The sequence below is a fragment of the Plodia interpunctella genome, chromosome 7, assembly GCF_027563975.2.
Source record: "Plodia interpunctella isolate USDA-ARS_2022_Savannah chromosome 7, ilPloInte3.2, whole genome shotgun sequence".
NCBI lineage: Eukaryota > Metazoa > Arthropoda > Insecta > Lepidoptera > Pyralidae > Plodia > Plodia interpunctella.
Window position 1 is genome coordinate 5,485,386 of NC_071300.1, and position 21,739 is coordinate 5,507,124.

The 21,739-nt window shown below is 32.8% G+C and overlaps 1 protein-coding gene across 2 annotated transcripts in view; it reads left to right on the forward strand.

Annotated features, from left to right (window-relative positions):
- Positions 1–5,066: 5,066 nt before the first annotated feature.
- Positions 5,067–21,739, forward strand: part of LOC128671609 (uncharacterized protein) — a 131,601-nt gene continuing 114,928 nt past the window's right edge. The window contains exon 1 of one of the 2 annotated variants that reach the window (XM_053748257.1): positions 5,067–5,521. In XM_053748257.1, the coding sequence (XP_053604232.1) occupies positions 5,425–5,521 (97 nt within the window). In that variant the 5' untranslated portion in view covers positions 5,067–5,424. The remainder of the gene's footprint in view (positions 5,522–21,739) is intronic. The other variant, XM_053748258.2, reaches the window with a different exon arrangement.

Genomic DNA, 21,739 nt, shown 5'->3' on the forward strand with positions numbered 1-21,739 from the left:
CTTCAGACTAAGGTGTTGCCCGCAACTTTTTTTTTATGTGTGTTTTATCTATCAGTCAGCTATAGCAGAGTATAATATAAACTTATGATAGACATAAGTTACGCTGAGTTAGATCTATTAAAAATACGCTAGCAGTCGTAGCTTTACTAACGGGTGAATTCTGGAATCTATCAAAGGGTTGGATTATTGTGTCACCAAAGTCGTGACATGATACATGATTTTTATGCATATAAAAGAAAAAAATAAAGAAGTGACCAGATAAAAGCCTTTACCAACGCACCTCTAAATCAAAACGTTTACCAAACATCGGTTTACACTACGACTGCTTTTCCAAAAGGACGAAGATGGAGGAAAGTTAATAATGAATAAACATACGGCATGTATTAAATATGTACGTATATAGTAGAACCTATATAGAACCAATGCTTGATCAGATTTAATTTTACAACCGTATAAATTTTATTAATATCAAGCGCGTTTAAAGTTTATTATTATTATTTTATTTATTTCATTGAAAACTTTCACATTAAGTACATTATAATAATGCTTTCCTTGAACCACGAAGGTTTGTATGGATGCACTACAATTTGCATACAATCGAAGTTATCATGCACAACATTATAATAAAATAGGCACATTTCGAAATTACCATATTAAATTGATCCTGCAAACTTAACACTTCCATTATTTCGATATTAGAAATCTAGTTGCAACAAAATTAATAACCTTAGCATACTATCGCCGCAAAGATTTACTTTCATTAGATGCTAGATAACATTTTATTTGTAAAATTTGCAGCCAACAACGTGTATAATGAAGCTGCAATAACACTAGTGTACTTATTTTTAATTAATTTTGCAATTTACGCAATTTGCGTTAGTTTATTGTGATATAATAGTACAACATATATAAAAAAGTTGACGCAGTATATTTTTGTGCCAAAATGTATATTGATCATTGTTTTTGAAAAATATATAAAGGTTATAATAAAAAAATGCTTGTAGAAATAAGGTAATATTTTTATCTGGTAATTAAATTACCCTTAGAGATGCCACATTATTTTTGCAGCAGAGATCGTAAACTTTATTCATTTTATTCCACCTTTTAATGTCTACTTCTGATTCCTTAATAGCCTGAGGTTTTTATTGCTCAAGGGTTGATAAGTTAGGTTAGGTGCAATAGCCTCTTCTGTTTTGTTTATTTAGAGTTTATACAATCCATTTCATTGTGCCTTTGTAGTATGTGATAGCAAATTGCGAACTCCTTTTTCAGTAATTCAAGTTGTCTTTTCGGTTATAAAATAAGTTATAAAATAAGTAATATGTGTTAACTGTATACTTATTACATTTTTAATTTTTATCAAATTTATTAATTTACAGTTTAATGAAATGGTTTTATGGGAATTTTTTTAAAGACCGCTATTAGGATTTAGCAATTGGATATGTGGGAATAAAGATATATAATATTTAAAATATCGATATTTTATAAATAAGCGACCCGTTACAATAATTATACCTAAAACGTTATGTTTGTCTTCTCCAAAGTGTTAATAATGCGTAAACATTGACGTCAAAAATAAATAAATCATATTAGTGATTAACGACTAATACAAATTCGTGATTTTTTTTAGAGGTCAAAGTGGCATCTATACACTCATTTGATTGGATTCAAGCAGCCTCATATTACAAATGGCACTCATGTATCTTTTTTGGATAACGTTGATTTTTTTCAAACATAATGACTAATCACACACAGTCTCATACCATTCTCATACCACGGATCACTTTTAAACATGGGTTTAATGATTCTCAGATTATAACATATCATATCCAAGTACAGTAAAATTATAAAGACTCCAAGCTTTGGGTTTTGATCTAAATGTAAATTCCTACATAATAGTAGTCCCAGGAAATTCATTTCTACACTAACTTAGAAACAATATTTGTTTGATTTAGAATAGGCAATGAGAATTTCTCCCTCAATTTAATTGGAGCCCCAATAAGATAGAACTCTCATGCAACTACTAGTATTATAAAACATTATACATAATATTATAAAACGCTTGTATTAAGTTAGTAGAGCTTATACCTACAAGGCTAGTAGAAACTCCTAGTTTCTCCTCTACTATGAAGCCTCTTCTAGGTCAACTGAGCATCCACGTCAGGGTTTAACGACCTATACGTCGGTAAAAAGCGATTTAATTGAAACACCATAAACGGTCTCGAGCCTCAAGTCAGTCGAGACGCACCTGCACGTAGTCGCATCGTAACTTAACATAATGACTCCAAAGGATACACGCCCTGGTGTGAAAACTTCTGACCAAAATTAGGTTTAGTTAGTGTAATTGTTATTTATTTATTTGTTAAGTAGTTTCAGAGATTAGCGATTAAAAACAGAAAGGCAGATATTTTTTACAAATTTTATTCTAGGTACTACTATTTTCACATCACCATAAATTATTTTTTAGGAAATGCATTCAATGTACAGACACAATTGTTTACTGTATTATTATGTATTGATCAGCTTTTGCCCGCGACTTCGCCCGCGTTTTTCCTACGGATTTTTTTTTCTTGGTATTAAAATTACTCTTTACCTACTAGGTATGTCCTTCTCAGTAGTCTTCAAGTAGTCTTCAAACTAAATATATGCAAAAGTTCAAGAAGTTGTTTAAGCAGAAAAAGCGTGATGAGGTAATAAACATAAATACAAACATAATTACTTTCGCATTTATAATTTTAGTTAGGTAGGATGCACTGATACACTAATACAGAAATAAACAAAAAAATACACAAAAAAATACAGATCAAAAGCAGATCTCTTATACAACAATTATTATTTAATATTTACTTGACCAAAAATTATTACACCAAAAGATTTTTAACTGGAGTGTGTGGTGTCCTCTTCCAAGAAGATGTCAACATGGATAAGGAGACTACAAAAGTGGAGAATGGATGAAGAAGATACATAAGTACTTACATAATACTGTAATAAGATATAGAATAATAGAAGCACAATATGCTATGTACAATTTTGATTATCTAGAGAGGTAATAAACCGAACGCGACTTTTAATGTCTAATGCGATGTTCAATACGTGTTTTGTACGATTTTAAAAAATCAATAAATTTCACATGGTATTACATATTAACAACAAATATATATTCTATCACTCGATCATAGTTAATAAACTAACATATCATAGTTAATAACAGGGATAACTTAATTCAAGGTTTGCGTTAAAAATGATGCAAATATTTTAGTTAAAAAGTTTTTTCAGCCTTGAGTTATACTTAAATAACGATTGTTTTGTCTTTCATTATGAGTAGATAGGAATTAAAATATCTAGGTGTACTATTGAAAATGTTAATTTAGAAATCTAAATAGTAATGTTAAAAGCAATCGAATTGGTATAAAATCGATTTGATGAATGGTCATAAACGCGCCATTTCGAATTTTCTCCGCAACTTCGTTTGAAGACATTTAGTTCTGTCGGATCTCTTGTTTCAGGCTTTTTATATGCTGATTTGTGAAAGGGCAATAAAAATCTCACGTACCTACTTATTTAAATAGATTCCTTTCATCAATAGGAAAAAAGTATAGAGTTTTGTTCCCTTTTGTTAGCATGGTAGGGACAGGTGTACTTGTAGGTACCTCCAGAAGATATGATTATACTATTCAATTTCATCTTGAATTAATTAATCTATAATCACAGTCTGTAATCACTATTAAACATTTAAAAAATAATATGCGTAAAGTAACTGTAAAATGAGATAGAATAAGTTTTTTACTTCTGCTGTTGCAGTCGATTGAGGGTTTTCTCCTTTTGCTGTCCCCATGTCCTTAGTCGCTCGATCTACTTCTTCTAGGGGCGAAGAAGTTATTTTAGATTTTTTGGGGGTTTTTATCACCAAATAAGTTAATGAAAACATTTATAGCTCGCTTTACATATTTAAATGTTTTGTACAAAATTAAATAGTTATTGTAAATTTTTGCAAAAAAGAACTGAGCAAAAAATATTTCCGCGTATTCTTTTGTGATTTTTTTTATGCTTTTGTTACGAATATTTTATAATAGTGATATTATACTGAATTTTATGTTTTGAGAAATACTTTTCAATCATTAGCAAGAATAGATCAACAAATAAGGAAAAAAAATCGGTGATTTATGAACATGTTTAAAGGCTTTTTTACCTCGTATGTTTTGAATGGATTTGTATCATTGACAAGTTAATCTAAAAGGTATCTTGTACATTTACGTAAATGTACGTGATACCTTTTAGATTAGGTACCCTTTTTTGTGTTTGGTATACATAATAATATTTGCATTGATATGACAAAATACCATATAGGTAATTTTTGAGCGACACGTTAGCGACTTAGCGACTTAGCTGGCTTAGCTACAAACTACTTAATTTATGATAAGGCAACCGCCTTTGTTTTTTTTACAAATGTGGCTATGTTAAGAACATAGCCACATTTGTAAAAAAAACAAAGGCGGCACAATCTAGTCGTACAATCTAGTCGTTCATTGGACTACATCTAGTACTGTGTAGTGTACGACTACATGCATCAGTCACTTGAAAGTATCACCAACCTATCTAGGTACGTTCAGGGCGAACGAGTCTTGCGACCTTGGGGTCCACCGCGGATATTTTGCTTGTTGTATTTTACGCTTTTTCCGCAAATACACTAATCAAGACTGGCGAATCTTTACGATATGGTTGCAGAAACTAATAACAACAATGCGAACACAGTCACGTTTTTAGCATTTTACTATCACGCAGAGCAAATTAACATTTGAGATACAGTCCATAAACTGTACTGTGCTGCGATTGTAAATACTAAACTACGTAATTTTAACTATAAAGGCTTTCCATGTAATTAAGTGTAAAAACAAGTTTTTAAGTAAAGAGAAAATTACAGAATGGAAATGTCGACATGATAATGAGAAACGGGCATTGAACGCAGCATTATCCTCGAGAGGGCAAAAGGTGGCTTGATATGATAGCTTAGGGCTCTAGTGCGGTCGAGGCCGGGTGTCCAGGAGTGGTGGCGCGCACGCTCAGCTCATTCAGTATACAATCGCGCGGCCCAAGTGCTGCGCGCACGCACCGCTCACTGCAACCCGCGCACTTGTCGTCGTTGACCGTTTTATCGACGCCTTCCGCTCCTTCTGTCGGAATTCCGATTGACAGATGCCATCGCTCGTGCCAAATAATTCGCAAGCCACGCGATAGGCCGAGTGATGCCGTGATAGCGTGCGCCACAGACTTCGCGTCGCCCGATGAACCAGCTTATGTGTCCCGCTTCTGTGTCCAAGGAGATAACGTGATGTGACAGCGATCCGTGCAGTGTCAGTGGAATAGTTTTGTGAAAGTGCACATCAACCGTGAGCAGGCTGCCGGCGCGGCCGGCGCCCAGTGACAATGTTGAATTGCACCGATCTGGAATGCATCCTGCACCACCATCATTACTACGCTCACTTGCACCACATACATCATCTTCAAAATGCCCAGGATTCAGGTGAGTGTCTGTTACTCTGTAAAGAATATTCCCGGCATCAGAACAATGAAAAAAAATAATGGTAAGAACAATGATCTTGTTTGTTTTAAGAGCTGCCGATGAGTGTTAATGATAACAAATGAGAAGAGCAAAACGAATGGACCTCGAATGGAATCCTTCATTGATATAGATGTAAAATGTTGAATTTTAGCCAAAACTGAGTTTTTACGTCGATCTTGACCTTTGTAAATAATGAAACATGAAACGAGTACGATTGTTCTAAAGAGTCTCAAATACAAGGTTCGTTGCGGTAACTAACAGGTGTTAGAGGCAGATATCACGCAACGCGCGGCTCGCTGCAAACGTTTTCACTCGGTAAACCCGCGACTAAGCCGGACGACATTAAAACCTGCTGACGAACTTGACGCGAAATATTTCTACATATTTCTACAAACAAATTTGATTTCGAAATATTTCTACAAACAAATAACTTTATTTTCTCTTCCTACTGGCGAGTAAATCTTATGCTGGGTTTGCTTGCTCTTCTGGTGCTTTCAAATTAATTCGGAATTCGACTGCTAGTGACGTATTATACGTTATCTGAGTGGGCATATCCATGTCAATTAGTGAAACTGATATAAAGGCAAATGGGTGTGCTAATGAGTTGATGTAATGAATGCGGCAGAGTGAGAAAGCCGACGCGTCTCGGTGACTGACGATGACGGCGTTTATGTAAATAACATTGATTTAGCAAATGTATTTTAATAATATACATACTATTTTTGTAATTTTTAATATGCCACACGTATTAAAATTTGTAGTATAGATAAATACTACGTAATTATCCTAGGTTTGAATTCAAATTCAAATTTAGAGGGAACCGCACGACCCGGCCCACGACACCACCACCAGATTGACCATTTGAGTGAGCATGACACACTCGATTCCCATGACTTCATAATCTTGATCGTCATAGCATTCCAAAACATCCTCTCCTCTTTTTTTAAAATCATATTTATGTGTATTCGTTTTAGACATAATCAGAACCGAGCTTCAGAAGGAGCAATTCATCAACTTCTTCTAATAACTTCTATGTGTTGTATCCTTTATTTTTATGCAATCTGGTAAAAAAGTCTGGCGCGTATGAAGTCGTAATATTAAAGATTTATTTATATATTCATAAGCTTAAAATCGTCACATCAATGCGATAGACAAACAAACCATTTCAGTTATTATAATTTATAATGTATAAAGATACATTAAACATAACCAATGAAAAGCTTAAAAACCTAAAACGTTCGAAGGTGTTTATGAAAAGTGTTCTTCAGTGGATACATAATTCAGTGAGATTCATTCTTCTATTGATTCATTGCCTTATTATAATATTGATATAATTTGGACAATGACAGTCGCGTGCTTGTTCATAACATTCCCTCCTGCCTATAGGTAGATATTCAATTAATAAAAACAACACACGTAGTTGAATGTACGAATCATACTTCGCGATGTTTTAATTCGTTTTTATGTCGTAGTTCCGGTCGATATCTGATCCAAAGTATTTATCTGGTCATCCAAAACGGCAGGAGTTTTGGGAACTTTTGATTTGGGGAATATAGCTTTAATAAAAATATATTATGTAATTTTTAAAGTATGTGATTATTTTAATAAGTATACAAACAATTAATTTTATAAACAAAATGGGCTAACACGTCAGTACCACGTCAGTAAACTTTTTCAATTTGCTAGTAAAAAAATAAGAAAATGAAGAATATCAGATCGATATTGAAAACATTATATTTCATTTGCAAACATTACCTACTCACAATAAATCTGATTAGGAACTTTCTGTTAGTCATGTTTTTAACCAAAAATCAAGTACCTATTTAATTATAGAGACACAAGTATGTTTGGCTTGTCTAGATCTGTTTCTCGAAATTATTATTTCCATCCAACCAATAAAATTCTTCTGTTCAAGCCTATGATCAAGCATGTGTAATTAGTGATATTAGATCAGTAGTCCAAGACCACAAGATGTTATTTAATGACTTAAGAAAATTTTCTAAGCGGTGGCTATTTTGTTTACCTTAATTTGGGTCCTACACTATACCTTCATTTGATCTTGCTTATGTCTAGTCTGGAAGGATCAATGCATACCAGATGAAATTTGTGTGAATTTTGAAAAAGAATTGTTAAGAAGACCGAATTAACCATGTAAATGTGGTCGTATATATTATAGGCGGATTTTACTATACACTACAGTATGCTTACAAAATCTTTAAATTATTATTCAGATCTATCCATAGAATTAGGTAACCGGATGTAAAAACATAGTAATAATCTCGCAACACTAACCTTGTCACCTTATTCCTACTAGTTGCAATTTATTATTGTAATTAATACTCAATAGTTTCAATATTATGAAGTTTTGCAAATGTCGGTTATTATAACAGATCAATTGGACAGATTGCTTGCATGATAAAAACACGTAGTCAGGGTTACTTGACAAATATTAAATCACACTGCAAAGACAAATTTGATTCTTGAAGTCCATTTTTTTACATATAAGAGAAACAAGGATCTGCAAGAAGTAAACCTGTGGATTTCTGGAACGTGAATCAATTGGGTTTTCATGTAAACCTACCCTGTGCCCATTGAATTTTGAAAATAAGCCAAATAGAACTAACGTAGAAGATAAAACTGAGGTAGAATTTACTTTGTAGCTAAGAATACTACAATTTGTTTTAAATTTGATACGTATTGATCTTGTGAAGTGTATTTTATAGCGACAGGTATTTTTATATAGAGGACGTTAGATATCACTTTTACTATAAAATTTTAGTTTTAAAAGTTCTATATATCAGCATTAGCAGATACTAATACAGCACCTGCACCGTAGTTGAAGAATACGTATATGTGACTCTCATTTATGACGATTGAGGCATTTCAATCGTAAAAACCTATGACCTAGTAATCAACGGCTTCAACGATATCTTGCAAATTCCGGTTCCGACATTTAATTACTCGTTCTTGATATATGAACAATAATACATAAAATACCACGCTATTAATTTCGTCATTACGATCTGATACTGGTTTTCTGCTCGCATTATTAGCAGCCAGAAACATCATAATCGTAACCCTTTACTTTGTAAATGATTAGTGTGCATTACAAAATCTCTAGGCTTCCAAAATTCACTTCAAGGGTTTGGATTTTTTTAACTTTTCTAATGTATTTATGTAGAAGAGAAAATAAGAACTGCTGCTGATAATAAAAACTTGGCTAGTGTTTCATGAGTTCAGCAACTATAAAGCAGCATTACTGCTAGACTCCAGCTTTATATTTTTTATCTCATATCATGACGTTGTATGTACACTAATAATGAAATATCTGTGCAAAATTCCCCGTATTTCACGATTTTGTGTCTGTAGAGCTACTTACATTCTAGAAGATCATTTGTATGGTAAATTAAAAGAGTGGATATAGATTTTTGAACGTGGATTTATCCTTCTTCTGTATGTGCCTATTCATTACTGAAAGTTGGCCGTCTTCAAATTATTTCTTATCCAGAACTAGTCTGAATAATTGTTCGACTCTTTTGCCTCCCGTCCACTTAGATATCCACGGATATAGATATCCTTATGTTTTTTTGTAAATTGTGCAATGAAGAGTTCTTTACTTGATTCGACTCATTTTTTACTGAGTTTCAAGTTATGTAACTACCACGTCTTCTAGTTTACAACATTAAAATGTAACTGGAACTATTAAATAAGTCGAAAGAAATTATAAATAGCCGTGTTGTTCAAAATGCGATAACATGATTTTAATGTATTTAGTGGACTGAATGAGACTGATTTGATAATTTATGTTTGGACAGTGGAGTGATAAGATACCTTTTGACAAGTTCCTGATATTTATAATTCTGACTGACACGTCTAACTTTATTGTTTTGAGTTATTTTGCATAACCCGATTACTCGGAGCAGTGACATTGTCTTGTATTTGTCAGGTAGTTACCTACTATCTAAATAAGAAAGTAGATTAAACAAATAATTACTTGCTTTTATAACTTACATAGTCTACTTATTCATGTGAGGATTAAATCGTATTATAGTGAACGGTACCTGTGCATGCATCGATTGAAATGTTGGAATGCACTGTTATTTTAAAATTCCAATATTTCATTGGCTGCAAAAAATTAGGTAATTTACATTTGTCAATTCGTATCTTCTTTTTCTTGGACTGCTCGAACAATGCAATGACGATAGTGTTGACAATGGACTATTTATTATTTTGTTATTAGTAAAGTTCAAATAATAATGCTGCTGCACACACATTCATAGTATAATTCCTTATAATATTTAATACTAGCTGTGGACGTCTGAAATATATACTTATAGAGATGTCACCGTAAAAATAATAATGTAAAATAACAAGTTGTTTCGTTTTATGAACCCTTTGTGTGTATACTGTTAATACGGCATGTACAATACATTTTATAACAGAAGCTCGTTGTTTTCACAAAATGGCCATGATAAATCTGTCAAACTTTCATACAACTTTCAGCTCAGTTACATCACTATTCAAACTACAGGCAAAGCAATAGCGTAATCTTTATGCGGTCGTAATAACAGCGTATTTGCAATGTCACGAGGGAAGTGGAAAAGCTGTTAAACGTACTAAACATAACAGGTAATAACATACCTTAGGAAGTCGCGGCATTCAAATAATGTAAATACGATTACCGATTATAAACTTAGTTCGATTTTATAGATGTGGAATGTCGGAATCGAAGGCTACTGAAATCGAGTTAATTCGAGGGACTACCTTTTTAGATTTTAAATAACGATAAAACAGATAAAATATTATACTGACACATTTTTGAGCCATAAAATACTCGTAGAGCATGAAATATACAAGTATAAAGTTCCATGTATAGTCATACATATGTCAAGTTATCCTTCAGAGACCTTTACATATACAGTATCACGTCTTTATCCCTTACGGGGAAGACAGAGCAAACAGTTGAGAAACTCGAAGGCCATGTTTAGTTATATGGCTATGTTGTGTCAATAACGACTAATTTGCAATAAAATTGCTACACTGCCCAGTATTTTCTGTAGTATCAAACATAGCATGTCACGTTATCTTTCAAGAATTTCTGTACCGGTAATTTGGGCGATTTTGCAATGAATTTGGGTAGGTTAAAGTTCTATTGAAGTTATATCCGACATAAGAAATAAAAAATATTCCCGGATAACTGTCTTGCATGTGACATAGTCAATAATTATAATCGCGTGTCAGAACTGGATCATTAATTCTGATTAAATAGTGTGACTTCTAATAAGTCAGTTGATTGCTATTTGTCTCGGATACTTATTATCCACAATGATATGGTCAACTATTTGCTATTTTCCCCTCAATAAAATTCGAAGTGGCTACAACAGAAGTAAATGATAAATTCATCTTTCTTAGCGCTTAGGTTATAGGCCTCTTAATGTAGGCCTCCTATTGTTGATTATAGGCCTCTTAATGTTGTTTCAAATTTCTGCCGATCGTATCTAGGTCTTGCCGATAACTTTGTAAATATTATTGGCATCAATATTTACCTCCAGCCGGTTCTAGGTCTCAAGTCCGCAATCTTGCACGCCAATTGACCGTCTTCTCTCCTGCTCATGTAACCAGCTAATCTCCATTTCATCCTAGTCACCTATTAGCGCAATATCAGTTACTGGTCTAGGAATATCGCTTAAAGATCTTATACGAAACACGCTGATAAGGAAATGATAAATTAATAAAAAATATATATACATAATTATTATGGAGTTCTTCCTATTTTATGTTTATATTAAAATATAATATGTAGGCGAAATAAATGTCATGATAAATCGTGTTATGGTTTTCCCAAGACGTTTATTTCATTGGTGATAAAACAACTGGCAAATACAGCTTTACACAGGGTCACTGACATAAATGAATTAATTTTATTATTTGTTAACAGAAATCCTATTATTATTTCATTTCCTATAAATAACTCGTGTATATCCTGTGTCTGTATCAATGGAAATGATATTTACGTCGTGTTTTGATGTTGACCTATGAGTTTTAATGTCAACGTGTAACGAAATTGTTCACTATGTTTGTGTATGAAATGTGACGGAATGTATGGTTAGGTACTTTTTGCAATTTTATATTTTGAAATCTAATGTTGTATAATAGACCTCACTAAAATTAACAAAAAACTTAAAATGTACGGTAATGTTACGGTTACTTACATTAGATGGCGCATAAAGATAAACGCGGTAAAGTTTGTTTCACATGATTTTTATAGGAATATGAGTTATTAAAGGTACAGCTAACTGCATGTTAAGTATTACGTCGCATTGAAATACGCATTGGGGTTCCGTAGAAAGCAAGAAAAGGTCTCAAACTTATTTAAATAAGTTTGAGACCTGTTGCCTACTATTAATCGTAAACAATTTATCGTAGACTAAAAAAGTCATAGTATAGGTAAATACCTATTTAAGTGCATTTATCTATGAGATTGTATGCAGGAAATTAAACACATTTTTATTTGTACCGTGCTATATTTGTCATGGTTTCTAACTGTATTTTACGTAAGATTCCGTAACATTAAGTTATCGAACGACCTACATACATTTACTTTATCTAAAACTTGTCTTCGATAACCACAAACAGGTCAATAGTGATCTAGTACTTAGCAACTAATAATGTTATTATATATTTTCCCCAACAAACAATTATTATAAATGTTTCAATAAAGACAAATAAATCGATATCGGAATCGAAAATGCAAGTTGATTAAATAATAGTTGCATTTCTTTTAAAGCCAGTCTTATGTGGCATATGAATGCATAATTAATATTAAAATTTATAAATACTTAAGTAAATATGCGATTTTTGACAAAAGATTTTAGATAATATAATTTTATCTAATAAAGTAACTAATTATTTATGAAGTAAGTAGTAACATTAGTCGTAAATTTTATATATTCGCAGTAAATGATCTGAATTGAGCGAAAAAAATTACAAAGTAAAATGGGCCTCCTGTGATACCATTAAGTAGATATTAAGTACAATCACTTTGTTACTGGTTAATTGGAAATGTTTTGATGAATACTTAAGCTGATAAAGGTGTCTTAGATTTTTTAATTGTGTAACTTGACATGAAAATAATTATACATCAATGTATAATTATTTTCATGTCAAGTTACACAATCAAAACATCTATTTCTGTCTTATATCCTAACTGAATACACGGACCTCTACATGAAGAGGTAAAAATGATGATTTATCTATTTGTTTTTAAAAGTTTATTTATTTATTACATACAATTACAAGTCATTTGTTACAATTAAATATTCTACAAGCTAAAAATTTCGTCTAACACGTCTCCTCCAGACACAGTGCCCAAAATGCTAGCAGCGTTTCCTCTTTGAATTATAAGGCTGATTCTTTGAGCCAGGAAGCTGCCAGCTCTGCGGTTGAGTTGTCTCGAAGAGGCGTGCCGATAAGTCACCAATTATTTTTTTGGCTCCGGGACCCCAGGGACCCAAAGCCTCAAAGCCTAATGGCGAGAACATGTAGCTTCCAGATAACTCAGATTTCAGATCTATTTTTATCTTCATGTACAGCATATCTCCATGTTTCAGATGGAGATTTTATATTATGTCGTTCTAGAGTCCACTATCGAGATTTCAATTTAGGTTGTTATGTTATGCAATATTCTTCTTGTCATAATGATTTAGGTACTTAAGATTAATTTCAGTCGTTTAACAAACATAATTCCGATTATCCATCCTCACAAACTTTTATGACTGATTATATTATTGGGAAGTATGGACCACTATTGAGTTATCTATGAGTAAATACACTTTACCGCGTCGGAGGTCAAGTACCACTACACAATATCACGTGAAAGCAACCAAGGCTTGAGTGAATTCATCGAGGAACTCCGCGTCAATTTGCCTCTACAACCAAATAGTCCATTTCCTATCCTTCTAACTGCTTGATCGTTTGACAAAATTTGCATCAATTTCGTTACATAACAACATATCTATAGAGGTTTCTAGATGGAGTTTTTTTGGAGTATGCCTAATTATTTTGTAATTGTTGTGATATATGCTACCTAAACGATACTAACTATAAATTTTATTTGGGCTGTTTATTTACGAGATATTTTTAAAAACTTTGGCAAGAAGGTGATTATAAATCAAGTACTTAGAAATATTTTTGGAACGAACTGAAAATATATATACTGAGATTTATTTTTCTGTACTAGTTATTTATTAAAAACATGATATCTAAGTTTAGTGGATTGCTGATTTGTTTTACGAAATGAAAAATCATTAAATCGTTCATGATGTCAACCATCCGTATGTACCTCTAGGATGTGCACATGCGTGATGTGAGCCTTTCTTTACTTATGCAATCTGCGGCCTTTGTTCAAGAGACATCAACAAATAACATGATGGACTGCCATTTGTTGGAAGATATTATTTATACGTTAGTATATTTAAAATGTCAAACCACATAATGTGATAGGTTTCCTCGTAGTTCGTAGAAGCATATATCAAGATCATTGATCACTTGAAAAAGTATTGCTGGATATCACACGTGCAAGATGCGTGGATTGGATTCTTTGTAGATTATGACCTAAAGGGAATATAAGGGAACATATTACGCACGTTAAAAAACTTCAGTAAATAAATAAATATATAGGGATAAAACACACAAATACGTCTCTTAATGATGTCACTTGCTCTCGGGTCCATCCGGGCAACTATCTTCACACAAAAAGTCAAACTAATTAATTTCTCTGCCTTGATGTAAAATAGACTTGATAGAAGGACATACAATCACACATTTACAATTGTAATTTACTAGCTGCGCCTGTGTCACCCCCATCTCCCCAACTAACTACATACAAAAAATTCACTTCTTCATTCATTTACTTGGTGTCTTTCCACTTGTCAGCTGAGCTATGCATGCCACATGTCACGTTCTCAGATGATATCTAAGAAGATCGGTTGGTCGTCAACCTCATAATATCTTAACAGATAAGATGATATCGTAATCTCTTTCTCGAATATCAACGAATGATTTGTATATGTTTTTAGATGATTAGTTTATATGTTAACGGTTCGTATATCGTTTTATAATTGTGGCGAGTGGTATCGCCCTAGACTATGACCACACCATATCCTTCCTTGCCTTGTCAGCTGTCAGACAACAATAGTATTTCAAGGACGGTTGAAGTGAGGCAAGTTGCAGGTAGATCTTCATAATTTGTTCATTTTGTATGCAAAGATGGGAGAGATATCACACTATCACAAAACTCTGATAAAGAACTTCAGTAGTCAAGTATGGATACAGACCATAGGTGTATGTGTGTATGGATGTACCGGTTAGCTGTCGCAAGATACGTTTCTCAACAACTGACACCGTTGCGTTATTCGTATTCATTGTCTTTTTACGATAGATATTGTAAAGAAATTTACGAATAAAAGTGAGAAAAGTAAATCTTAAGTAACCTATTATTATTTAGAAATCTTGTCACAACGCTCAGATTAGAACTTGTAAAAGTGATTTTACTCTTTATTATTTCGCTATGCGCTATAGAAGACAACATTTTGAATGCGTTGGCGCAACCTAGACAGACAAGATTTTCAGTACGAAGAAAATGCAATGCGGAATAAGTATTTCATAACGCCATTTCATATTTTCCCATGAGCAATACTTACGAACAATTCTTTAACCAAATGTATAAAATTATGAGAAAACGTCTTCGAACCACAGAGCGGTTGCATAAACGCTTCAGTTGTGACAGTGGGCAGCCATGTTACATGGAGATCACGCACTTGACCCTGCCTATTGTTACGTCCGTCGTAGGCGGTAATAGCGCTAAATTGATTAACATTGAATTACATAAACGTCTGGACTAGGAACTGACGTCATCGGGAATTATACATTTGGAAAAAGGAAATGTTTATTGTTGAACAATTTTACAAAATATTAGGAGTTAAAAGCTATTGGAATGTTCACTGGATAATGTTCAATTTATTTTGTTTTATTCTAATTCTATTTTAATTATATTGCGTTCAAGTTTTTTTTCTTCTTCTGTTTTATTAATTATATTTTAATATATAAGGATAAGTCCTTTTATAAAATCCATTTTTATTGTTGGATTCATGATTTATGTTGTACAGTGTAAAAAGTTTTTTTTTTCCGAGATAAATGTCATGCAATAATCGTACTTTGGTTAACCCTAGGACCACATTAATAGATCAGTCCTCATTGACTAGTTCTCTTTAAATTATTTGGTCAACAAAAATTTTGAAACAAAAATGCAAAATATACATAGGTAACGGTTGTCATACCATAAAAAGATTTGTTTACGAAACGGAAGTTGTCTAATTTATAGAACCCACATCTAACATGGAAAATAAACATTTGACCGTTAACTTCAAGGCGCAGCGTGTTCTGTGTTGTGGTTTATAGAACAATGTGTTATACAAAGTACAAATAAAATAAAACAAATGAGACGTCAATAACCTTAGTTTATGTTTGTGTACCGTACGAGTAAAACATATCTCCGCACGTCATAGTATTAGTGGGGATCGGCCTTAATATATATTTTTATTTTTTTATTTATTAGGCACACAACCAGAATCAAGATAATACAGTAGTACATAATTTCATTTAACAATAGTTTTAAACTAATGTATAATCCAATACCGTGTACACAGCATAACATAATAAATTTATTGGATAAGCAAGCCTTCAATAATTGTATCAGAATAATTAAATAAGTATATTAATAAATTCTAAATTAATGACATTCGTGATAATCACATGTCTAATGATACAGCTAATAATTTTATAAACTGTGAAAAATTTGAGTTAAAAATATCATAATATATGCAATATTTCAGATACTTATATAATTATTGTCCTACAAAAATAAAATATAATGAAATATTAATCTATGACGACAGCGTATTGTATAATTATAATATATGCCGTTGCTAAAACCAATCTACCAATGTCACAAACAGCCACCTGTGTTTGTAAAATAGACTATTAGTTAAAAATATATAATTACATCATTACATATCATAAGAATGTTATATTAAAAATCCAATAAAGAAATGCTATTGTCACTTTCATGATAAGATGTAATATAGAGATAACAACGTAACACTTGATTGACAACATTGTGAACTTCATTAACCTAAATAGAGGAAACGGTCACCAGAATCAATAGATCTATCACTTGTAGGTGTCATGAAATATACTGTCGACTCGTATGGGAGGTAAGGTTATGTTGGTTTTGTGTAAGGTCAATGTTTAGATTGTTTACAGAAAGCCTAATGTGGGTCATGGGTGTTGAATCATGCGTGATACGGTCGAATTCGTAATCAGCAGGGTATAATTGAGCGTTGAAAGGGACATTGACATTTTCGGTTCATTGGGCGGTTATGTAAAATTTATTATGCTACTATTATGTCTTGATCTTGTCGCGTCGTGTGCGATAGACCTTAGAGATAGCTGACAAATGTTCGGTTAAACCCGATTGCTTTTTAATTTTAATTTTAATTGCATAACTCTTTATGATTTCTCGGAAGTTTTATTTACAATTTCGTGGCATACCTTAATCGAAATTTAATTGCGATAGGTGGTGTAATTTTCCTGTATTATTTTGATATTAACAGTAAATAACACGTGCATGGTATACACAATGGCGAAGAGGCGAGTGATGGTCCTTCCTAGAATAGGATCTAATATCCTACTGTAGAAATTGTTGGCGACAGCCTTGGCAACTATAAGCAACAATAGCATTTAAATTGCGGCGTCGCAGCCTGGAATTTAACTGGGAATATGTGAGAGTATGATTAATAATACGTACGATTGGAGATAAAATTCATCGTGTGATTTGAGAAAGCGGACTAAGATTTGTGTTGTTGTGGTTGATACGGATGGCGTATCGGAATTCCGCCACGCCTTATCAAATTCATACGCTGGTTACAGTGCACAACGTGATGTTTAATGTTAACGTGAATTTAGCGAATATTCTGCATAGGATATTGCTTTTTAAAGTACTTATCAAGGGCTTTCCTGCATACAATTTTTTTTAGTTATAATTATTTTATCTGACATGATCTATGAAGAAATAATTATATATTTTGGATTTAAACTGTTATTGTTAATTCGTGAACATAATTACATTTAAGTACTATAAATCGCGATTGTGCTTATCAAATCGATGGACCTACCTACCTAATGCTTATAATAAGTACTTTTTCTTTGTTTTACTCACTTGACGTAGTAATTAGTAAATAAATCTCATCTTTCTGGATAATATTATTAATTTTCACACGAGATTAATATCTTTTTATTTATCTCTAGTTAAAATCGTAAAATCCAAAACATTTAAAAGTACATTCAATAGTAAAATATTGGTCATTTGGTTAAGGTTAAAACAGTAATAAATAAACTATTTATTAATAACAATAAAAATCAATCGCTCTACATAAAGTTTGCACGCGATCCGAGTCGAACCTAACATAAACGGTATCTTTTACTGACTATTTATCTTTGTAGTGATGACATATAGGGATGGCAGTAAACACTTTCCATAAAATGATGGATGCGTACCAATGGTCTGACAACTAGGTAATACTGAAGACCGTGTGTGAAGTGGAGATGAAAAATTTAAAAGCCTCCAGGTTTTCATTCTCAACGGCTGCAGAAGAAACCAAGGAAACGCCTGAAAGAGAGACTTATATCATAAAATGTGGGAGAAATGAGAATTGGATATGTATAAGATATTAGATATATTGTAATATGTATAAGAAATCATTTAATAGGTAAGTTACGGCAAATACAATCGTCGAGCAATATAGATGATCTATATCGATCTAAGTATCTGTGGAATACCACAGATAATATTCTGTGCACAATGGAGGGGCATTGTACACTGAATATTATCTGTGGAATATATAGTATTCTGTTTGACATTCACATTATACACCTGACATTTGGGCCAAAAACCGCGCCTCGCACAGTGTCGAAACACTGCCATACCGAATTCTGTGTTGAAAATTTCCAAGTTGTAACAATTTGTTTTAGTGCCTTATTGCATCTATCTATTGATATATTTGAAAGTTAATGCCAAAATTATGGACCGGAGATTAATTAAGTGCTCAATTTCGAAATACATTTTGTAAAACAAACTATTTATTCTGTTATTTTAAATTTGTGACCTTTTTTATTATTTATCACAGATAGTTTAAAAGGGTCATTGTCGTTTTGAGTCTTCATTAAGAGAACGCGTTGTCACTGAAAAATATGAGTATTTGTGTATTTATAAGAGTCTACTTTAGATTAATAAAAAAAATAGACCCGGACATTTAAAGCGTCAGAAAATTTTCGGAATAACTACGTAGTTCGACGTATTTCAATTCAAAATATACAAATAACTTGAAAATATACAATAACTTTTGCAATTTTCAACTCTACTGACTGATGCGATAAATCTCTTTCTACACATAACATAAGATTGCCAATGGCTGGAACTCTGGATTGCTGCTATGCTCTGCTGTGCTAACGGAAGCTAAGTTTCTAACGACCAATATAATTTTGTTATTGACATAGCAAAGCATAGCATTAGTAGAGATTGACTTCATCGACAATATTGATGCGCTGTAATCACCAGCTAATTTATTACACGTTTCTAGACATGTGTGGTGTGTCTATCTCTGAAAATATCACGCCAACCATTTGCATATAACTACTATATTACGATAGTTGCAATATCATCAAGCACCGCATAATCAGCTCGTTAAAATATAATAAGTCATGTAAGTCAATATTTATTATCGATAAATAACTACAACATTTGTAACATTTGTTAATGCGAACACTTCTGGACTTTGATATTTTTATAAGTTGGTTCAAACTATAGTAATAAATTTAATAGGATAAACTTCATTCATTATATAAAGCCGTCATATTAGTATAGAAAACAAACGAATTGCATAATTTTTCTAGCACATCAACGGCCAGTAGGTGCATAAAATAGAGAAATCATGTCCTGTCTGCGAAGAGTTGCGAATAACCTGAGTGGAATCATTGTCGACGACCGGATAAGTCGGGTTTATCTGGTTATTTATATGCGGATGTGGAATCTACGTTAGATATAGCTATTACTCTAATATAAATCTCTCTCTCTCTCTCTCTCTCTTTCTCAACTGAATGGGTTTTCTAGTTTCATTCTAAGTAGGTGAATTCAAGAATTTTGAAGATTCGTCTGTAACTTTACCACCTGTTTGGTCATCTAAGGTGGGATGGGAAACATATCTAATAATCTTTCCCTCACTCCAGATTCAGTAACGCCAGATTTGCCTGCTATTCTATTAGATACAAATACTTAGGTTATTAAACTTTGAATGCATACCTATCTGCAATTTCAAAATAACTGAGATTTTTTTAGTCGCACATTATTATCTATAATCTAAGATAGTTATTAACCCACTTACATTCCAGTAAGTAAAATGTAGTTTTAGATTTTTGTCTATTTGTTTGTCCAGGATAATCTTTAAAACGACTTATCGTATTTTGTTGGGATTTGATTTGGATGATCACGAGATACGAGGAAAACAGGCTATACAATTTAGTCATTTAGATATAGCCCGATGCATAAAATTATACTTTTTATGTAAAGGAAATTCACGCGGGCTAAGCTGTGGGCAAAAACTAGTACTAGTAGTATCTAGATATTAATATTGATCTTGAATTTGAATCACTAAACGTAAATTGAATTTGATCTCTCCGTTTCATTCATTCAATAGACAAAGCAGGGATTGGAATAATTATAGGCGCCTGTCTAATAAACACCGCCTGGTGTTTATCGCCACGCCGCGAACAGTCTAGAACAGTTGGGCACTGAGCTAGATTTTAGAAAATTCTAGCGACATTAGAAAGTCATACGCTTAGTTGCTTATAATTTACATTTACGCGAGTAGTATGGTTCGTTTGCAACAGTCACACTATTTACGTTGTACATAAAGTGTATATGAGTACCCGCAGCATGTGGTTCAACAGCATTCCCAAGGAGGGTCGACCTCAAGCCGATTGTAAAATCACAGTCTTTGTTTACGCAGACTCGGGCTTCGCGGCGCCTTAGCCCCATTACGCAACCAGAAAGATGCGGAGATGAGAGAGAGAGAGCATATTGCATATTGGTTCTCGTTTTTATATATATTATTTATTATATTTATTTCCGATTGGTTTTAGTATGTGATAACATACGAAACTGAATCAGATGTGATACAGCCACAATATTCTTGACCTGTTAAAAAACGAGTCGAGCGGGAAGTCAGCATGCAGAGGTGAACGAAAAGTAGCGCGTTTTTAATGATAAGAGATCCCGCCTCCATGATATTGAGATAATGATAATGGGAATATGTCATTATTGATTATTACATCTCACTTATGGCAAAGGACATATTTTGACTATAAAAATGATCCTTAAAACGGATACGGACAGCGTTCTCTCCGTAATTGGACGTTTCAGCAATATGGGCTGACAATGAGTGGTAATAACAATAAATTAAATCTGCTATAGCAATTTCCAACCGTATTTAAAAACGTAATTATTTATATTTTTATGTTGAGAAACAGAGGTGAAGAAAATGACAATATGTGTAATTTATCTCTAATGTTTAGATGTTAATTGTACAATTATGAGTCTCTAAAACTAATGAGTTTCTGTGATGATTCTATAAAATAAATACTAATTCTATCAATAGAAATATATGAACTCCATTTTAAGCTAACATGTAATACTTTAAAATACTGCTCCACATTTCTTACCTATCATTAATGCCGCTCATTTATTTGCTTGTGTGGTATCGTGTTCGCGCAAAAAGGAAAGGGTATTGAAGGAATTTAAGAAACGGAATGGCATAAAGGTTACTTTTATACCAAAATTCTCACTGAAACAGTACAATCTAAACAACAGATCTAACTAGTTACCTATATAGTAGACTAGCTGCGCCCTGGGACTTCGCTCCCGTGGGAATTTCGGCATAAAATGTATCATATGTGTTATTCCAGGTTATAATTCTACTCATGCACAAAATTTCATAACAATCCGTCCATTAGAATTCGCGTGAAAGAGTAACCAACATACACATACATTCTCACAAACTTTCGCAT